The sequence below is a fragment of the Palaemon carinicauda genome, chromosome 37, assembly GCF_036898095.1.
Source record: "Palaemon carinicauda isolate YSFRI2023 chromosome 37, ASM3689809v2, whole genome shotgun sequence".
NCBI classification, from domain to species: domain Eukaryota; kingdom Metazoa; phylum Arthropoda; class Malacostraca; order Decapoda; family Palaemonidae; genus Palaemon; species Palaemon carinicauda.
The window spans coordinates 3,461,401-3,478,475 of NC_090761.1; the positions used below are offsets into that span (position 1 = coordinate 3,461,401).

General features: G+C 48.5%; 1 protein-coding gene across 1 annotated transcript in view; it reads right to left on the reverse strand.

Moving 5' to 3' along the window:
• Positions 1-16,859, reverse strand: part of LOC137628969 (E3 ubiquitin-protein ligase BRE1A-like) — a 248,520-nt gene extending 231,661 nt beyond the window's left edge. Inside the window, exon 1 of the mRNA XM_068360222.1 lies at positions 16,653-16,859. Coding sequence (XP_068216323.1) covers positions 16,653-16,701 — 49 coding nt within the window. The 5' untranslated portion in view covers positions 16,702-16,859. The remainder of the gene's footprint in view (positions 1-16,652) is intronic.
• Positions 16,860-17,075: the final 216 nt, after the last annotated feature.

Sequence of the window (17,075 nt, forward strand, 5' to 3'; positions counted from 1 at the left end):
CGCTCAGAAGAACTCTGACGAGCAAGAGAGCGCCTGTGTGCCAACACTGCAGAAGGGCGAGCAGGAGAATGCTGGCGCGCTAAGCGCTCTTCAGGAACCACAGGATGGAGGATGTCCTCAGGAGAGCGCTGACGAGGAGGGCGAACATCAGGAGAGCGCCGGCGAACAGGAGAGCGCCTGTGCGCTAACACTGCACGTGAAAGGGAAGAATCCCTTTGCCCCGAAGGGACCGTTGCCCGTCGGGTGACGAGGTCCCCAGAAGGTGAAGTTCTAGCAGGAGTAGGAGAACGATCCGGAGAGAGGTCCAAAGGAGCAGGAGCTGTAGGCCGAGTACGACGAGGAGAGTCCCCTTCGGAGGAAGAAGATCCAAAAAGGCGCCTCTTAACCCCCTTATACTGTGAGGGGAAGGGAGGCCCTTGCGACGCAGCGGACGGTGAGCCTTACGGCGAAGGCGGCCACGGGGAAGATCATCAGGACCATCAGTCCTCCGAAGGGGAGTCTCAGTCAAAGCACTCCCCTTAGAGGGAAGCTGAACAGCAGAAGAGCCCGTAGGACTCACTTCCCCCTTCGAAGGATGTACGGAAGCGGGAGGAGAGCCGTCAGCACCAACATCCTCAACTGCACCTGCAGAGGATTGCCCAGCCCCGTCGGAGGCCTCTGCCACCACGACGTCGACGATAGACAGAGGGTCTACCTCTGCTACCGCCGGCGACTGCTTAACGGCGGCCCCCAACGAGACAAGGTCAATCAAGGCGACCCTGGAGGGCAAGCCCTTAAGCCCCAGGGAAGCCCAAATCTGTAAGAAATCATCATTAGTCAACGAATTATCAACAACCTCCCCCGGAGGAGGAGGGGGAACCGCCCCGCTATGGGAGGCGACGCCCTCTCCCCCCACCCAAGGTCGGGAAACAGAACTAGGGCCTGCGCTACCACTCGGCCGACTCTCCTTAGGAGCCGGACGAGGGGGAGCTTCGGAGGAGGTTTGGGCGGCGAAAGAAGAGTCCCGAGAACCCTCCTCCTTCAAGGCAACCCCCGAAGGAGAATGGTCTCTCTTGGACTTCTTACGCCGGCGGCCAAACCTCTCCCACTGGGAGGCAGACCACTCCCTACACTCACTACACATGTTTTCCTGGTCACACCGTCGGCCCCGACACTGAGGGCAAAGGGTGTGAGGATCCGTATCCCAGGCCGACATAAAGGTCCCACAAGGTCGGCCGGCAACACCAGGGCACGTACGCATAGCAAAAATAAAATAGGTAGTCAACTTCAAACACACACACAGGCTGTAGAGAAAAAGCAGAAAAAAGATTAAAGGCTGTCAACGAGGACGACGGACAGACACGTCTGTTCATCGCCGAGCCAAAAGTGAAGTGAAGCAAGTCACCGGTGTGTGGGGGGGGGAGGGGTAGCAAGCTACCCTTCCCCTAACCCCCGCTAACTAGCGCGGGGGTAATTAACCCTCGTTAAAACTATTGGCTCGTCATTTCAGCTGCGCTAAAAGGTAAACCCAATGTAAATAGCGTTGTTTGTATTTCGGTTACGGAACAATTGAACGTTAAGAATCTTTGAGCACTTGAATGAAGAGGGACGTGCCAATAAGCGTCCCTTAAATCAAGTCTACATGCCCAGTTGTTTAAATGCAAATAAGGGAATATAGTTTTAGGTTTCAGCATAGAGAAAGAAGGTTTTTTTATCATAGTATTAAGGCATTTCATATCGAAGATTGGGCGAATGCTCCCATCGGGTTTAGCCTAAGCTTGTAAATTATGTGGTTAGAGTAGTAGAAAGAATTTCTGTTAATTTGTTCTATTACCCCTAGGTCTAGTAATCTGTTACATTCTCTCTCTAGTATTATTCTCTTGCTAGAAGAATAATATCTATCAACCCCTAATCTTTTCAAAGTCCTTTGAGCCTTATTTTATTGGTAAATGGGAGTCTCACACCCTTACTGATCAAGTTGCATGCAAAATGTTATTTTTATTAGTAAAATAAATTTTTGAATATACTTACCCGATAATCATGTAGCTGTCAACTCCGTTGCCCGACAGAATTCTACGGGAGGGATACGCCAGCTATCACAATACTAGAAGGGGGTGTACTCACCAGCGCCACCTGTGGCCAGGTACTACAGTACTTCTTGTTGACACCTCCTCAATTTTTCCTCGGTCCACTGGTTCTCTATGGGGAGGAAGGGAGGGTCAATTAAATCATGATTATCGGGTAAGTATATTCAAAAATTTATTTTACTAATAAAAATAACATTTTTCAATATTAAACTTACCCGATAATCATGTAGCTGATTCACACCCAGGGGGGTGGGTGAAAACCAGTGTACAAGATTAAAGGATAGCTAAGTATCCCGTATTTCATATAATCAGTTATCTCAAAATAACAATGAAATAATAAGTACCTGGTAAGGAAGTCGACTTGAACCGTTACTCTGCCTTTTTTTAAGTTCGTCTTCCTTACTGAGCGCAGCGTTCCTCTTAGGAGGCTGAATCAACTCTAAGGTGCTAAAGTATATAGGGCTGCAACCCCTACTAAAGGACCTCTACACAACCTCTAACCCAGGCGCTTCTCAAGAATGAATTGACCACCCGCCAAATCAAAAGGATGCGGAAGGCTTCTTAGCCTACCGTAACAACCATAAAAACAACAATAAAAGCATTCAAGAGAAAGGTTAAAAAAGGTTATGGGATTAAGGGAATGTAGTGGCTGAGCCCTCACCTACTACTGCACTCGCTGCTACGAATGGTCCCAGGGTGTAGCAGTTCTCGTAAAGAGACTGGACATCTTTAAGATAAAATGATGCAAACACTGACTTGCTCCTCCAATAGGTTGCATCCATTATGCTCTGCAGAGAACGGTTTTTATTAAAGGCCATCGAAGTAGCTACGGCTCTCACTTCGTGGGTCCTTACCTTCAGCAAAGCAAGGTCTTCCTCCTTTAAGTGAGAATGGGCTTCTCTAATCAGAAGCCTTATATAATACGAAACCCCGTTTTTGGACATGGGCCTCGAAGGTTTCTTGATTGCACACCATAAGGCTTCTGACTGTCCTCGAATAGGTTTTGACCTATTAAGATAATATTTCAGAGCTCTGACAGGGCAAAGAACTCTTTCTAGCTCGTTACCTACCATGTTGGAGAGGCTAGGTATTTCAAACGATCTAGGCCAAGGACGTGAAGGAAGTTCATTCTTAGCTAAGAATCCGAGCTGTAAAGAACATGTTGCAGATTCGGATGTGAACCCAATGTTCTTGCTGAAGGCATGAACCTCACTGACTCTTTTAGCTGTTGCAAGGCAGACGAGAAAAAGAGTCTTGAGGGTAAGGTCCTTGAAGGAAGCTGACTGGAGAGGTTCGAACCTAGGTGACATAAGGAACCTTAAGACTACGTCTAGATTCCAGCCTGGAGTGGGTAGACGACGTTCTTTGGAAGTCTCAAAAGACTTAAGGATGTCTTGAAGGTCCTTGTTGGAAGAAAGGTCCAAACCTCTGTGGCGGAGAACTGAAGCCAACATACTCCTGTACCCTTTAATCGTAGGAGCTGAAAGGGATCTCTCATTCCTAAGATGTAATAGGAAGTCAGCTATTTGGGTCACAGAGGTATTGGTAGAGGAAACTGCATTGGCTCTACACCAGCTCCGGAAGACTTCCCACTTGGATTGGTAGACTCTACGAGTGGATACCCTCCTTGCTCTGGCAATCGCACTGGCTGCCTCCTTCGAAAAGCCTCCAGCTCTAGCGAATCTTTCGACAGTCTGAAGGCAGTCAGACGAAGAGCGTGGAGGTTTGGGTGCAACCTGTCTACGTGAGGTTGACGTAGAAGGTCCACTCTTAGAGGGAGAGTCCTGGGGACGTCGACCAGCCATTGTAGTACCTCTGTGAACCATTCTCTTGCAGGCCAAAGGGGAGCAACCAGCGTCAGCCGTGTCCCTTCGTGCGAGATGAACTTCTGAAGGACTTTGTTTATGATCTTGAATGGTGGGAATGCGTAAAGGTCGAGATGGGACCAGTTCAGCAGAAAAGCATCCACATGAACTGCTGCTGGGTCTGGAACTGGGGAACAGTACAAAGGAAGTCTCTTGGTCATGGAGGTGGCAAACAGATCTATTGTCGGCTACCCCACAAGGTCCAAAGTCTGTTGCACACGCTCTTGTGGAGGGTCCATTCCGTGGGGATGACCTGATCCCTTCTGCTTAGGCGATCTGCTGAGACGTTCATGTTGCCCTGAATGAACCTCGTAACTAGGGTGAGGTTTAGACTTCTTGACCAAATGAGGAGGTCCCTTGCTATCTCGTATAGGCTCCTCGAATGGGTCCCTCCTTGCTTGGAGATGTAAGCCAAGGCTGTGGTGTTGTCGGAGTTCACCTCCACCACCTTGCCTAGCAGGAGGGACTTGAAGTTCAATAGGGCTAAATGAACTGCTAGTAGCTCCTTGCAGTTGATGTGGAGCGTTTCCTGTTCCTCGTTCCACGTTCCCGAGCACTCCCGTCCGTTCAAGGTCGCGCCCCAGCCCGAGTCCGATGCATCCGAGAAGAGATGAAGATTGGGGGTCTGAATCGCCAACGATAGGCCCTCCCTGAGAAGGAGATTGGTCTTCCACCACAAGAGAGTGGTCTTCATCTCTTTGGTGACTGGGATAGAGACTGCTTCGAGAGTCAAACCCTTGTCCCAATGAGCTGCTAGATGGAATTGAAGAGGGCGGAGGTGGAGTCTCCCTAGCTCGACGAACAGGGCCAACGATGAAAGGGTCCCTGTGAGACTCATCCACTGTCTCACCGAGCAACTGCTCCTCTTCAGCATGCTCAGGATGCAATCTAGGGCTTGGCTTATCCTTGGGGCCGATGGAAAAGCCCGAAAATCCTGACTCCGAATCTCCATTCCCAGGTACACAATGGATTGGGAGGGAATGAGCTGGGACTTTTCTAGATTGACTAACAGACCCAGTTCTTTGATCAAGTCCAAAGTCCAGTTGAGACTCTCCAGACAGCGACGACTCGTGGAGGCTCTCAACAGCCAGTCGTCTAAATAAAGGGAGGCTCTGATGTCCGATAAGTGGAGGAATTTTGCTATATTCCTCATCAGATGCGTAAACACCATAGGAGCTGTGCTTAGGCCAAAACACAGGGCTTGGAATTGGTAGACAACCTTTCCAAAAACGAATCTCAGGAAAGGTTGGGAGTCTGGATGAATAGGAACGTGAAAGTATGCATCTTTCAGGTCCAACGAGACCATCCAGTCCTCCTGCCTGACCGCTGCTAGGACCGACTTCGTCGTCTCCATCGTGAACGTCTGCTTGGTGACATAAGCATTGAGCGCGCTGACGTCCAGCACCGGTCTCCAACCTCCTGTCTTCTTGGCCACCAGAAAGAGACGGTTGTAGAAGCCCGGGGATTGATGGTCCCGGACTATAACCACTGCCTTCTTCTGTAACAGGAGCGACACCTCCTGGTGCAACGCTAGCCTCTTGTCCTTTTCTTTGTAGTTGGGAGAGAGGTTGATGGGAGATGTGGTCAGAGGGGGTTTGCGGCAGAATGGTATCCTGTAACCCTCCCTCAGCCAACTGACAGACTGGGCGTCTGCACCTCTCTTTTCCCAGGCTTGCCAGAAGATCTTGAGTCTGGCTCCTACTGCTGTCTGGAGAGGAGGAGAGTCAGTTTTTGCCTTTAGAAGCCTTGGAACCTTTCCTAGACTTGCTCCTGGAAGAGTCTGGACGGGAGCTTCCTCGGCTGGGGGCTCTACCACGAAAGGGCGGAATAAACCTCGTAGCAGGAGTATCAGCCACTGGGGTGCGATAAGTCCTGGGGACTGAGGTAGCAACCTGTCTTACGAGCAGATGAGGCCACAAGATCATGGGTGTCCTTTTGTATCAGGGCCGCAGACAAGTCCTTCAGGAAACAGGAACTTAGAGAGCGGAGCGAAAAGGAGTTGAGACCTTTGACAAGGTGTGATGCTGGAGGAAAGGAAGGAACAAAGCTGCTCCCTTTTCTTAAGCACTCCTGACACAAACATCGAAGCAAGCTCGCCAGATCCATCCCTAATAGCCTTATCCATGCAGGACATTAAGAGCATGGCTGAGTCCTTGTCCGCAGGGGAGGTCTTCTTGCTAAGGGCCCCCAGGCACCAGTCTAGGAAATTGAACATCTCAAAGGCTCTAAATACACCCTTTAGGAAGTGATCTAGATCGGAGAAGGTCCAGCAAACCTTAGAGCGCCTCATTGCTGTTCTACGAGGAGAGTCTACCAAACTTGAGAAGTCAGCCTGGGCAGAGGCAGGTACTCCCAAGCCTGGTTCCTCTCCTGTGGCATACCAAACGCCCGCTTTAGAAGTGAGCTTAGTCGGAGGAAACATAAAGGAAGTCTTTCCTAGTTGCTGCTTAGACTGCAACCACTCCCCTAAAATTCTTAACGCTCTCTTAGATGACCTTGCAAAGACGAGCTTAGTATAAGTTGACTTGGCTGGCTGCATGCCCAGCGAAAACTCAGAAGGCGGAGAGCGGGGGGTAGCAGAGACAAAATGGTCTGGGTATACCTCTCTGAAAAGAGCCAAGACCTTACGAAAGTCAATAGGAGGCGGAGAAGACTTGGATTCATCCACGTCTGATGAGGGATCCAGGTGTGCAGCCTCATCATCAGAAACCTCATCACCAGAGTGTAACGAAGTGAGAGGTAAGGTATGCTGAACAGCAGAATCTGCACGAGCGGGAGCAAAAACGCTTGTTGTTTCATCCTCAAGTCTCTGTTGAGGCAACACCTGAGGCTCAGGCTGCAAAGGCTGGTCAAAAGAAGTAGCAGAAGGTAGGCGCATGGGTGGAAGAGGCTGACTCCTGGCATGAGTGTCTTGACTCAAGAGTTGCGCTTGCTGTAAGGTTGGTGGATGCGCAGTAGCAGGTTCCTGAGGAACGAGTTGAGGTTCCTGAGGTGTGAGCTGCGAGCGTTGAGGTAGTGGCTGCGCAGAACGCAGTAATTGTCTCGCGAGTTGAGGTTCCTGAGGCGCAAGGCTAAGGTGTTGAGGCTCTCGCCTTGAGGAGGGTTGAGGTCGCTGCAGCGAGAGCTGAGGAGTCTGCCTCATGGATGGGAGAGGTTGTTGTACCTCAAGAGAGTGTTGCCTCACTGGTGGAACCGCAAGTGGAAGCGGAGGAAGTAAGGTATAAGCTTCCTGTTCCCATTGCTGAGGTTGCCTTAAGGAAGGCGGAGGAAGCTGCACACCGCTGGAAACTGGCAACTCAGTACGTGGTAAGGTATCCTGAGGAGCCTCAACATCGTACGCCTGGCAGACAGGACTGCGGTTAGGCGGAGCGATCGCAGGAGGAGGTGTAACCTTCTCAGTCTGACACTCACGCATCAAGACCGCAAGTTGTGACTGCATGGACTGCAGTAGAGTCAACTTGGGGTCGGCAGACACTAAGGTCTGCTGAGGCAAAGCCTTAACAGAAGAGATCTGTTGCGGCAGCACCTTACTCCTCTTAGGAGGTGTGCATTCAACTGATGACTGCGGCGAGTCAGAGCTGATCCAATGACTGCAGCCAGGTTGTAGAGCTCTTGAGGTCTGGACTCTGCGTTTGAGCGGTCTTGAGACCTGAGTCCAACGTTTCCTCCCTGACAATTCTTCAGCAGACGAGTAAAAGACGGGCTCAATCGTCTGCGGGTGGGAGTGACGGTCTCTGGAAGACACGCCCGCAACCACCGAGGATACTTCTGTGCGCCGATCAAGGCCTGCCGAACCCTTTTGCCCTTCGACATTGCTTCTCCCCTGGGCTTGGGAGCTTGCAAGAGGTCCCGGACTGGGAGGACGACTGGCACGCACAGAAGTACCCTCACGCACCACACTGACACTGACACTAGCACTTGGCACTGCACTGACACTAGCACTCGTCACAGCACTGGCACTATTACCACCCACTGCACTCTTGACCTTAAGTTCCTTGACTTCGGCCATAAGAGACTTATGATCACTAACCACCGACTCCACTTTGTCACCTAAAGCCTGAATGGCACGCAAAACAACAGACATATCAGGTTGAGGGCAAATAGTAGGTTCGGGGGTAGCCACTACAGGGGGAGGAAAAGGTAGGGGATCATGAGGTGAGGAAAAAAGTGAAGAGCGAGAAGAACTCCTCCTAACTCTCTCTCTCTCTAACTTGGTTGAATACTTAAGAAATCGGACAAAATCAAGTTCCGAAAGTCCGGCGCATTCCTCACATCGATCTTCCAACTGACAGGGTCTTTCCCTACAGTCAGAACAAGCGGTGTGAGGATCTACCGAGGCTTTCGGAATACGCCTATTACAAGACCTACATCGTCTATGGGGTGGGGCTTGTGAAATGTCAGACATCTTGAATCAAAGAGTTAGCCAAGTGGGGATTCCAAATCAAGCAAAAAGATCGTTAACCATTAAACAGAACTAAATAATAGCTATCTAAGCTAATATAGAAGTTTTCCAGTAAAGCGACAGCCGAAATCTGAGAGAAATACTTCACCAAAAGCCGTGAAAATACTCCAAGATCATAAGCGTATCCCAGAACGTCTTGCCGGAAGCACGACAGAGGAAAAAATTGAGGAGGTGTCAACAAGAAGTACTGTAGTACCTGGCCACAGGTGGCGCTGGTGAGTACACCCCCTTCTAGTATTGTGATAGCTGGCGTATCCCTCCCGTAGAATTCTGTCGGGCAACGGAGTTGACAGCTACATGATTATCGGGTAAGTTTAATATTGAAAAAGAAGAATTTGGGAGTTTTTGCCAATTTTTTAATTCATTTGTCAATGACCTACCTATCCCACTTACTGGAGGGGCGTGAGAGGTTTCCTTGGAGCTAGAGGCTTCTGTAGGGAAATTTAACTCTCCCAATATCATTGAATTGTTAGTGGGTACATTTGCCAAATTTTTATCTTTACTGTGTAGCTCCAGGATTTTCCTCTTGGTCCGAGCAGGGCTCGATGGTATTAAGAATTAAAGCATAATTAGTTTTGTTTCTTATCTTTGACGTCTGAATTAATTGCTGTCTGTCCCCCTGTACTCCATCCCCCTCTTCGGCCACCTCTCTTGATACCTCGCCTGTAGGGATTGAACCTATTCCTGAACCCAAGGCTTCCCCTGAATCCTCTGTAAAAGTTAAATTTCCCTCTGGGGTAGCCCTGATGCTTGCCAAAGTTGAACCTTCCACCTCTAGAGATAATGTCCCCTCCTCTAGGAAGGGGACTGCCTCGAAAGCACGAAGCAATAGCTTTCCTTTGATCATCGGATAAGACCCATATATCATTAGTTTCAGCTTTAATAATAGCATCTCTGGTATCTAAATTGAGGTTCCTGGGTAAAGTTCTACTTCTGAATGAGCGGATTAAACTTTTAATTAGATCAATGTGTTTCCTGAAAGGCCCAATTATCACTTTAGTAATGAAATCAATATCGTTAATCTTAGAGAGGTAAGCTAATTACGCCAGAGCTGCATGCCCTTGAAAAGAAGATATAGCCATTTTAATGTTTTCAATATCAAAGTGAAATTTCTTTTTGAAATCTTCATTAAACAACCTGCCACTTGGCCAAAAGTTCAACTTTGGCAAATTTATCAATTTGAAAAGGTCTGCAAGTTCTTTATTAATGATTACAAACAAAGAATTGATCATGAGAGTTCTTGTCTCCTTCACTTAATGTTAATGCAATTAGGGAGTCATTTAATTGTATTTTCCCATCTCTATGAATGGAGGGCACAGCATTAAAATATATAAGTAGGATAGGTTTGTTAAAGATGAGCGGGTTAAATTCTTCATAGTCACTACTATCTTCATTATAAGTTGTAAATAATTCTTCTTTTGCATTCTCAGGTAAATCTACTTTACGGCGAGGGCGCTTAGGAGGAGGAGTATTGTCATTCCTTCTTGCAGTCGAATCACTTCTGCAATAGGAGTGAAAACCTAGACTCAAATTTGATAATAAAAGTTTAACTGATGTCTATAATATGGCTCATGAATTTACAAATCGGGTCGGACAGCAGCAGACCTAGAAGGCTGAAGCCAGGCAATCGAGTTCTAGGCTCAAATGGCCTTCATCGGTTAATTCAGGTCAATCGGCATCCTCTCACTAATATCCCATGCTTAAATTTATATAGCCTCTAAAGTAATCATCTTATATTATTTATATAGCCGACCTGTCAGAAATTCTTAAGACGCAGTTCCTCATGGTAAGGGGTAAACCATTATATCGAAAGGAAACGAGTGTGATATAAAATTCTACCCATTAGCTGAGGTAGGCGCAATTATACCGCCTTTGACAAGAACCCCTCCAGTTAAATGTCGACGATAGGATCTCGGTGGGATAGTCGGAAGGGAGCGGCTAATAGGTAGCCTAGAATGACGTAGTATGTTAAACTCAAAGTTGGAAAAAGTTAGGCTAGTTAGGCTACTCGGCTCTTTGGAACATAAGGCAAACCTAGTTAACACCTCACCTTACTACATTAATTACCTTTGGCATATAAGTATCTAGCCCTTATAATGTTTAGGCTCACTCTACACATAGTTTAGGATTATATGATAATGTACTTCGGTCTCAAAATTTATCTATTTTCAAACTTTTACGATTATAACTACCGCACGGTCCGTTCCGGCTCATTGTTTACCTTTTACTGCCATGCTTGTGACATCATCAGTCTATATCCGCTGCTATCCAAGACTTTTTATAAAAAAACAGAATATTAAACCTTACCCTTTCTCCACTAGTTTCAATAATGTTTGATTCTGTAATAATAACAATTGAAGAATTTCACTGTTGGAAGGTTCCTGGCAGGTTTCTTCCGTTTTGGGACATCTCTTCTTTTTGGGTTGTGCCGGTGGAATATTGTCATCATCACTAGTTTCACTAAGATTATGCACATCTCCTGATACTACGACTTTTTTGGACATTTTAATTGGTTGATTAAGTCGTTGTCCCTCGTAACAATAATTAGGGGAGGGTTGTAGTAATGGTGAGGTGTAACAGGTGTTGCCTGTGTCCTGTCAACTTCAAATATGGCGGTTTGGTTCCTGTCAACTCACGTCTCTGGTTGCTCCGCCCCGATGGGCGTGGTTTGTGCTCACTTACGGCTGTCTGGGGGAGGAGCCAGGGGTGTGTCATAGCAAAACCAGTGGGTCTGAAAGGCTGAAGCCTCTCTCTCTAGAACCCTAGATCTTGGCAAATCCCCAGAAGTTTGTCTCTGTGTCGAAAAAGGGTTGACTTCGAGTCTGCTAAGATCAGCCAGTCGTCCAGATAACGGAGGAGACGGATGCCGATCTTGTGTGCCCACAAAGATATCAGGGTGAACATTCTGGTGAAAACCTGAGGTGCTGTGGAGAGACTGAAGCACAGCACCTTGAACTAGTAGATCTTGTTGTCTAAGCTGAATCTTAGGTACTTCCTTGAAGATGGATGGATTGGAATCTGGAAGTACGCGTCCTTCAGATCTAGTGTGCACATGAAGTCTCGCGGTCTCACTGCGAGTCTGACCGTGTCTGCCGTCTCCATGCTGAACGGGGTCTGCTTGACAAACCTGTTCAGAGCTGAGAGGTCGATGACTGGACTCCAGCCTCCAGACGCCTTCTTTACAAGAAAGAGTCGACTGTAGAAGCCTAGGGACCCGTCGACGACCTCTTGGAGAGCGTCCTTCTTCAACATGGTCTCGACTTCTGCCCAAAGGGCTTGCCCTCTTGCCGATCCCATGTCAAGAGAGCTCAACGACACCGAATTCACTGTCAGGTGAGGAAGAGATGTTATGAACGGGACGCGATATCCTTGGCTGATCACGGAGATCGTCCAGGAATTGGCCCCGAGTTGCTGCCACCTGTTCGCGCAACTTTGGAGGTATCCCCCCACTGGTGGACATGCCAATCCTAGCGTTTGCGGCCTCGGCCACTTCCCCTAGGATTTTTGCCTCTCCTGTCCTTCACGGGAAAGGGCTGTTTGGACACCGCTGCCTTTGCTGCTACTGCCGGCTTTGTCGTCTTTGCAGGGAGAGGTTGTTGCGGTGCTGGAGGCTTATAGGGCTTTGATGTTAAAGCCCTCTGGAGGAGGGAGTCCTGGTTGGACTTCCTCTACCTCTCAGCCGCCTGCTCTACATTTTTCGGCTCAAACAGACTACTCCCCAAAAGGGAGGAATGTCTGAGCTTACTGACCTCAGTGTTGGGGACCTTCGAGTTGAATCTTTCAGACACCGTATCAAGGCATTTCAGGATAGTATTAGCCCACAAGTTCGAGACTTGGTGGGCCAGAAACTCGATGGTACGAGTGCCTGAAAGAAGGAAGGTCTCCAAGGCCTTAAGGTTCCTCATCATAGTCAAAACTTGCCAAAAGGCATGCTCCAACTCCTGCGGCTCTCCTCCTGATGGACTAGCAGCAAGGTCTCCAGTCCCCAAAGGCTCTTTTTGGGGGGACTCGTGGACATTCTCCGCAGGCTTAGCTGGTTCTGGTCTGATCCTCGAAGAAGATTTCGAAACCGTCTTGGAGTCCTTCGACTCCCTCCTGGGAGGGATGCAGGATTCCAACAAAGATGGTGGGGGGCTCTTCTCCGCCTCCACCCGAGGAGACTTCTCGGCGCGAGGTGGGGTTTCTCCCAGTGATGCGATGGGAGAACGCCTCACCTCACGAGAATCCCCTGAGGACGGAAAACCCTCGTCCACTGGGGATGGAGCGAAAGTCTGGGGAGGGGAGGGAGCCTTCCTCGACGGCTTCCAAGGAACCAGTTTCGCCCTTGGAGAACTAACCACGTCGTCCACTCCTCTCTTCCTCTTCAGGGGGCCGCGATAGCCGCTGATTTGAGGCCTAGTTCAGAGAAAGCGGGCTTGAAAGCCTGCGCGCTCTGATCAAGGGCCCAAACCAGGACAGAAGACTGACAGCAGCGCTGTCAGAGAACCCTCTGGAGGGAAGGGAATCGTAAGATCCCTGGGAGTGGAAACTACAACAGGGGGGGGGGGGATGACCTGACTGCGCGTCATACTGCAGGATCCCGTGTGGGAACGCGCTGGGCATCGTGCTCGCGCGATAGGCCATTGCCTAGCTCGGGGGGCGATTGCTCGCGCGCGCGGGCGCGTATGGGCGATGGCGCCTAGGCGAGCGTTGGCACGTAGGAGAGTTCGCATCTTGGCGTGTGGGCGAACGATGGCGCACAGGAGAAGGAGCTCGTGGGCGCGCAGGCGACAGGGCGCGTGTTCCGGAGACCTCGGATAGAGCGCAGCCACAGGATGTTGAAGGGCTCGTAAGGGCGAAGCCGTAGGGCGCGTGCGTGCAGGGGGAATATCCCTAGCCCGTGGGCGCGTGTGTGCAGGGGGAATATCCCTAGCGCGCGGGCGCGTGCGTGCAGGGCGAATATCCCTAGCGCGCGGGCACGCAGGAGGGCGCTCATCAGGAACAGAAGTTCTGACAGTGGACGCTCGTTGGAGACTGCGGGCGATGGCGAGTAGGCAAGGGATGGCGAGCAGGCAAGGTCTGATGGCGAGTCGGCGATCGTGGAGGAGAGCGCTGGCGAGCAGGAGAGGAAGAAGACTTCTCTTTGGAGCCCTGATCCGAAGATCGAGGGCGAGCGATGACAAACACGCAAGCATTGGCGAGCAGGAGAGCGCTGGCGCACAGGAAATCGCTGACGAGATGGAGAGCGCTGACAAGCAGGAGACCGAGGGCGTTCATGGCGTGTATCAGGCCGAGGGCGCGCAGAGGTCTGTTGGCGAGCAGGAGATCGTGGGCGCGTAGTCTCTGGAACTGCAGGACGAACAGGAGATCGTGGGCATGCAGGAGAGCGCTGGCGAGATGAGACAGCAACCGGAGAGCGCTTGCGCACAGGCGAATGTTGGCGCACGGGAAACCTGGCGCTTAAGGGACTTACACACTATGTGTGAAAGCCCATTTTGCCCCGAAGGGACTGGTGCCCATTTGAAAACGGGATGGGTGGGCGCCCACAGCGTGTCGGCAGCCAGGAAAGGTGAAGGCAGGTCAGCAGGTCTGGCCGGCGTAGGAGATCGCGAGCGATCTGCGGAGAGGTCCAGGTCCAAGGAGGTAGCAGGAATGGTAGCTGAAGGTCGAGGGGGGGGGGGCTAAGCCTTCAGCTACAACAGGAGCAGGGGTTTGAACACTCTCATTGGAAGCGTCTGCCACAACAGCCTCAACAATAGACAGAGGGTCAACCTCTGCTACTGCCGATGACTGTTTGACAGCTGCTCCCAACCTGATCATGTCAAACAGGGCTTCCTTGGAGGGCGAACCCTGAAGCCCCAAGGAAGCCCAAAGCTGCAAAAGATCATCATTATTCACATTAGGAGAAATAATTAAATCCTCCTCCCCGGAGGAGGAACTGCCTCGCTATGGTAGGTAACTCCCACTCCCAAACCCCGAGATAGGTCAACAACAGTACGGCCTATGCTACCACTCGACCGCCTCTCGTGAGAGGCCGACCGAGTGGGAGCTTCGGAGGAGGTTTGGGCTACGGAAGAAGAGTCCTTAGGATTTTCCTTCTTCAAAGAAACCTTTGAAGGAGAAATATCCCGTTTGGACTTCTTCTTCCGGCGCCGAGAAAACCTCTCCCACTGGGAGGTAGGCCACTCCCTACATTCCATACATACGTTATCACTTTCACACCGCTGACCCCTACAATACGGGCATAAGGTGTGAGGATCCGTTTCGATAGAAGACATGAAGGTCCCACAAGGGCGGTCAGGTAACCCAGGGCACTTCCGCATTGTAGAGGCCAACTTCACAACACTCTAGAAAAGAGAAAGCAAAAGCAATGATTAATGGCTGCCGTGTAGGCGAGGGTGACAGCGAACACGTCCGTCTAGCACCCGAGCCGTAAGCAAAGTGGGCTTACAACACAGGTGTGTGAGGGGGGAGGGTTGCTAACTACTCTCCCTACCCCCCGCTAACTAGCGGTGGGGTAGTAATCCCTCGTTGAAATTTTTATGGCTCGTCCTTTCAGCTACGCCAAAAGTAATTACCCACTTTAAATTGCGTCGTTTGTATTCCAGTTACGGAACAAATACTTTTTTCCCCCATGACATTCAGTGCTCTACCCGACTTCCCCTCCGATATTCAAGTATTCTACCAGAATTGATCCTACTATGTAATTCATTTCATGTGTTCATTAATGCAATACTCCTATACTGTATATATTTCTCATCGCAGCAAATTTAAATGGATTACCTAGTTGTCTATTAGTCATTTCGCGCAGTTTGAATCTTGATTATTCCATTACATATACAGTAGTCTGTTCATAAGAGAAATACATGTTCTTAGATTTCTTGTATTCATTGTTTCATTTCCTTTTAACCAATCACAGCCAATATATACAGAAACTGACCATATTTGGTCATGTTATTCTAGTTTTTTACACACTGTCGAAGGTTGTACAGTTACTGTGTTATTCTCTGGCATGGATTGTTCCGCCCCAGGTGTAATGGTGATCCCCAACATTCCACATCTCAAACATTCGGTAAGACATTATTTGTACGAATTAATTAGCCACGAGGCTTGCAAGCGCAGCTCAACATGTACCGATTGCTAGAACATAGGAGCAGTGATGCTTTTGTTTTTTTCGAGTGAAGCAAACTACGGCGGAGCAAAAACCATTAGAAGATTTAAAAAATATCCCCAAAATAACGACCCACATGGCCATTAAGTGAATCCTGCATAATAGTTTGCATGGGAAAAAACTTTTATTCCTATAGTTTGTTTTCAATGAATCTTTATTTCAGTTGTAAATAAGCACGTCGATTCCAGTTTTTCCCGACCCAAAACCCTGCTCCCTCCTGTGTTCGGTGGGGAGGGGGAATAATGGGAGGATGTTCTATTTGCAGTGAAAATAGAGGTCAAATGCCATGAAAACTCATAATTTATGGCAGAAAAAAATGTGTTTTTGGGGTGAATGTAGTTTGTTGGGACAGGCTAAGATAAGAGTAGGGCACCCAGGGGGATTAGCCACCCCGCGAGTAAATAAGTAAGAATATGGCTCATAGGTTAGGTTAGGTGGAGAACAGTAGGTTAGGTTATGTAGGTAAGGTTAGGTTAGGTTGATTAATTTAGGTAAGGTTAGGTTAGGTTGATTAATTTAGGTAAGGTTAGGTCAGGTTGATTAATTTAGGTAAGGTTAGGTTAGGTTGATTAATTTAGGAAAGGTTAGGTTAGGTGGGGAACATTTGGTTCTTCTGTCTGTTTGTAAAATGTAGGTTTTCACTCTGTCCCTATAACTACAAAGGCTCAGTGTTTTTTTCTGTATGAAAATGTCCCAACCACAACTATAATTTACCTGGGGTAAATATTCTTTCTCTTGTATGATATATATCAAGAAAATAGCTTTACAATTTACGATATATCATAATTTAGTGTTGCTTTGCCATGATAAAAGCTGGTTGAGTAGTAAACACGATTGAGAATAAGATAAGAATATGGCAGCCTAAGGGGGTCACAGGGAGGCATAGCTCAACCCCCTAGTAGATAAGGAGATAAGCATATGGCTTTTAAGTTAGGTTAGGTGCTTTTCTTGTGTTTGTTTCATTATAAGTTGTCGTTTTTTTACACCCGGTTCGTCCAAAATAACTTCAAAGGCTCCCAAAGTACCTATAAATACACTAAGAACAATTCTTATATTCATTTAACTGGGAACCGTACTAAACTGACTGTACTTGCAGCCACATAACCTACCTGTCTTCCCATTTTTCTGCTTTAATGCAATTCTGACTTTCTTCGTCATGGTCTAAACTTGTAAGATCCAAATATCAAGAGAACAATTCAATGTTATGAACCGCGAAAGAAGTAGGTTCCTGGGTGGTTCCTTATTGCTCACTCCGCAAACGTAAACTATGTTTGTAAATGTAGGAACATCATGCATGGCCAGTGTGTATTTGTAGTATCAGTAGGGGTAATTCTAGTTGTAACGGCTCCTCCAAACCATCATTTCACATGCGTTTGTGAATAGCGGAGATTGATTGATTGATTGATTTGAAGTTCTCTGACATCCTGACATCGAAGGTCATTGACGCCGATATCGTTATCATAAATAAAGATTAAAATAATATTCAATTAAAACCAGTGAAGTAAATATGTCATAAAAGTTAAATAGCATTA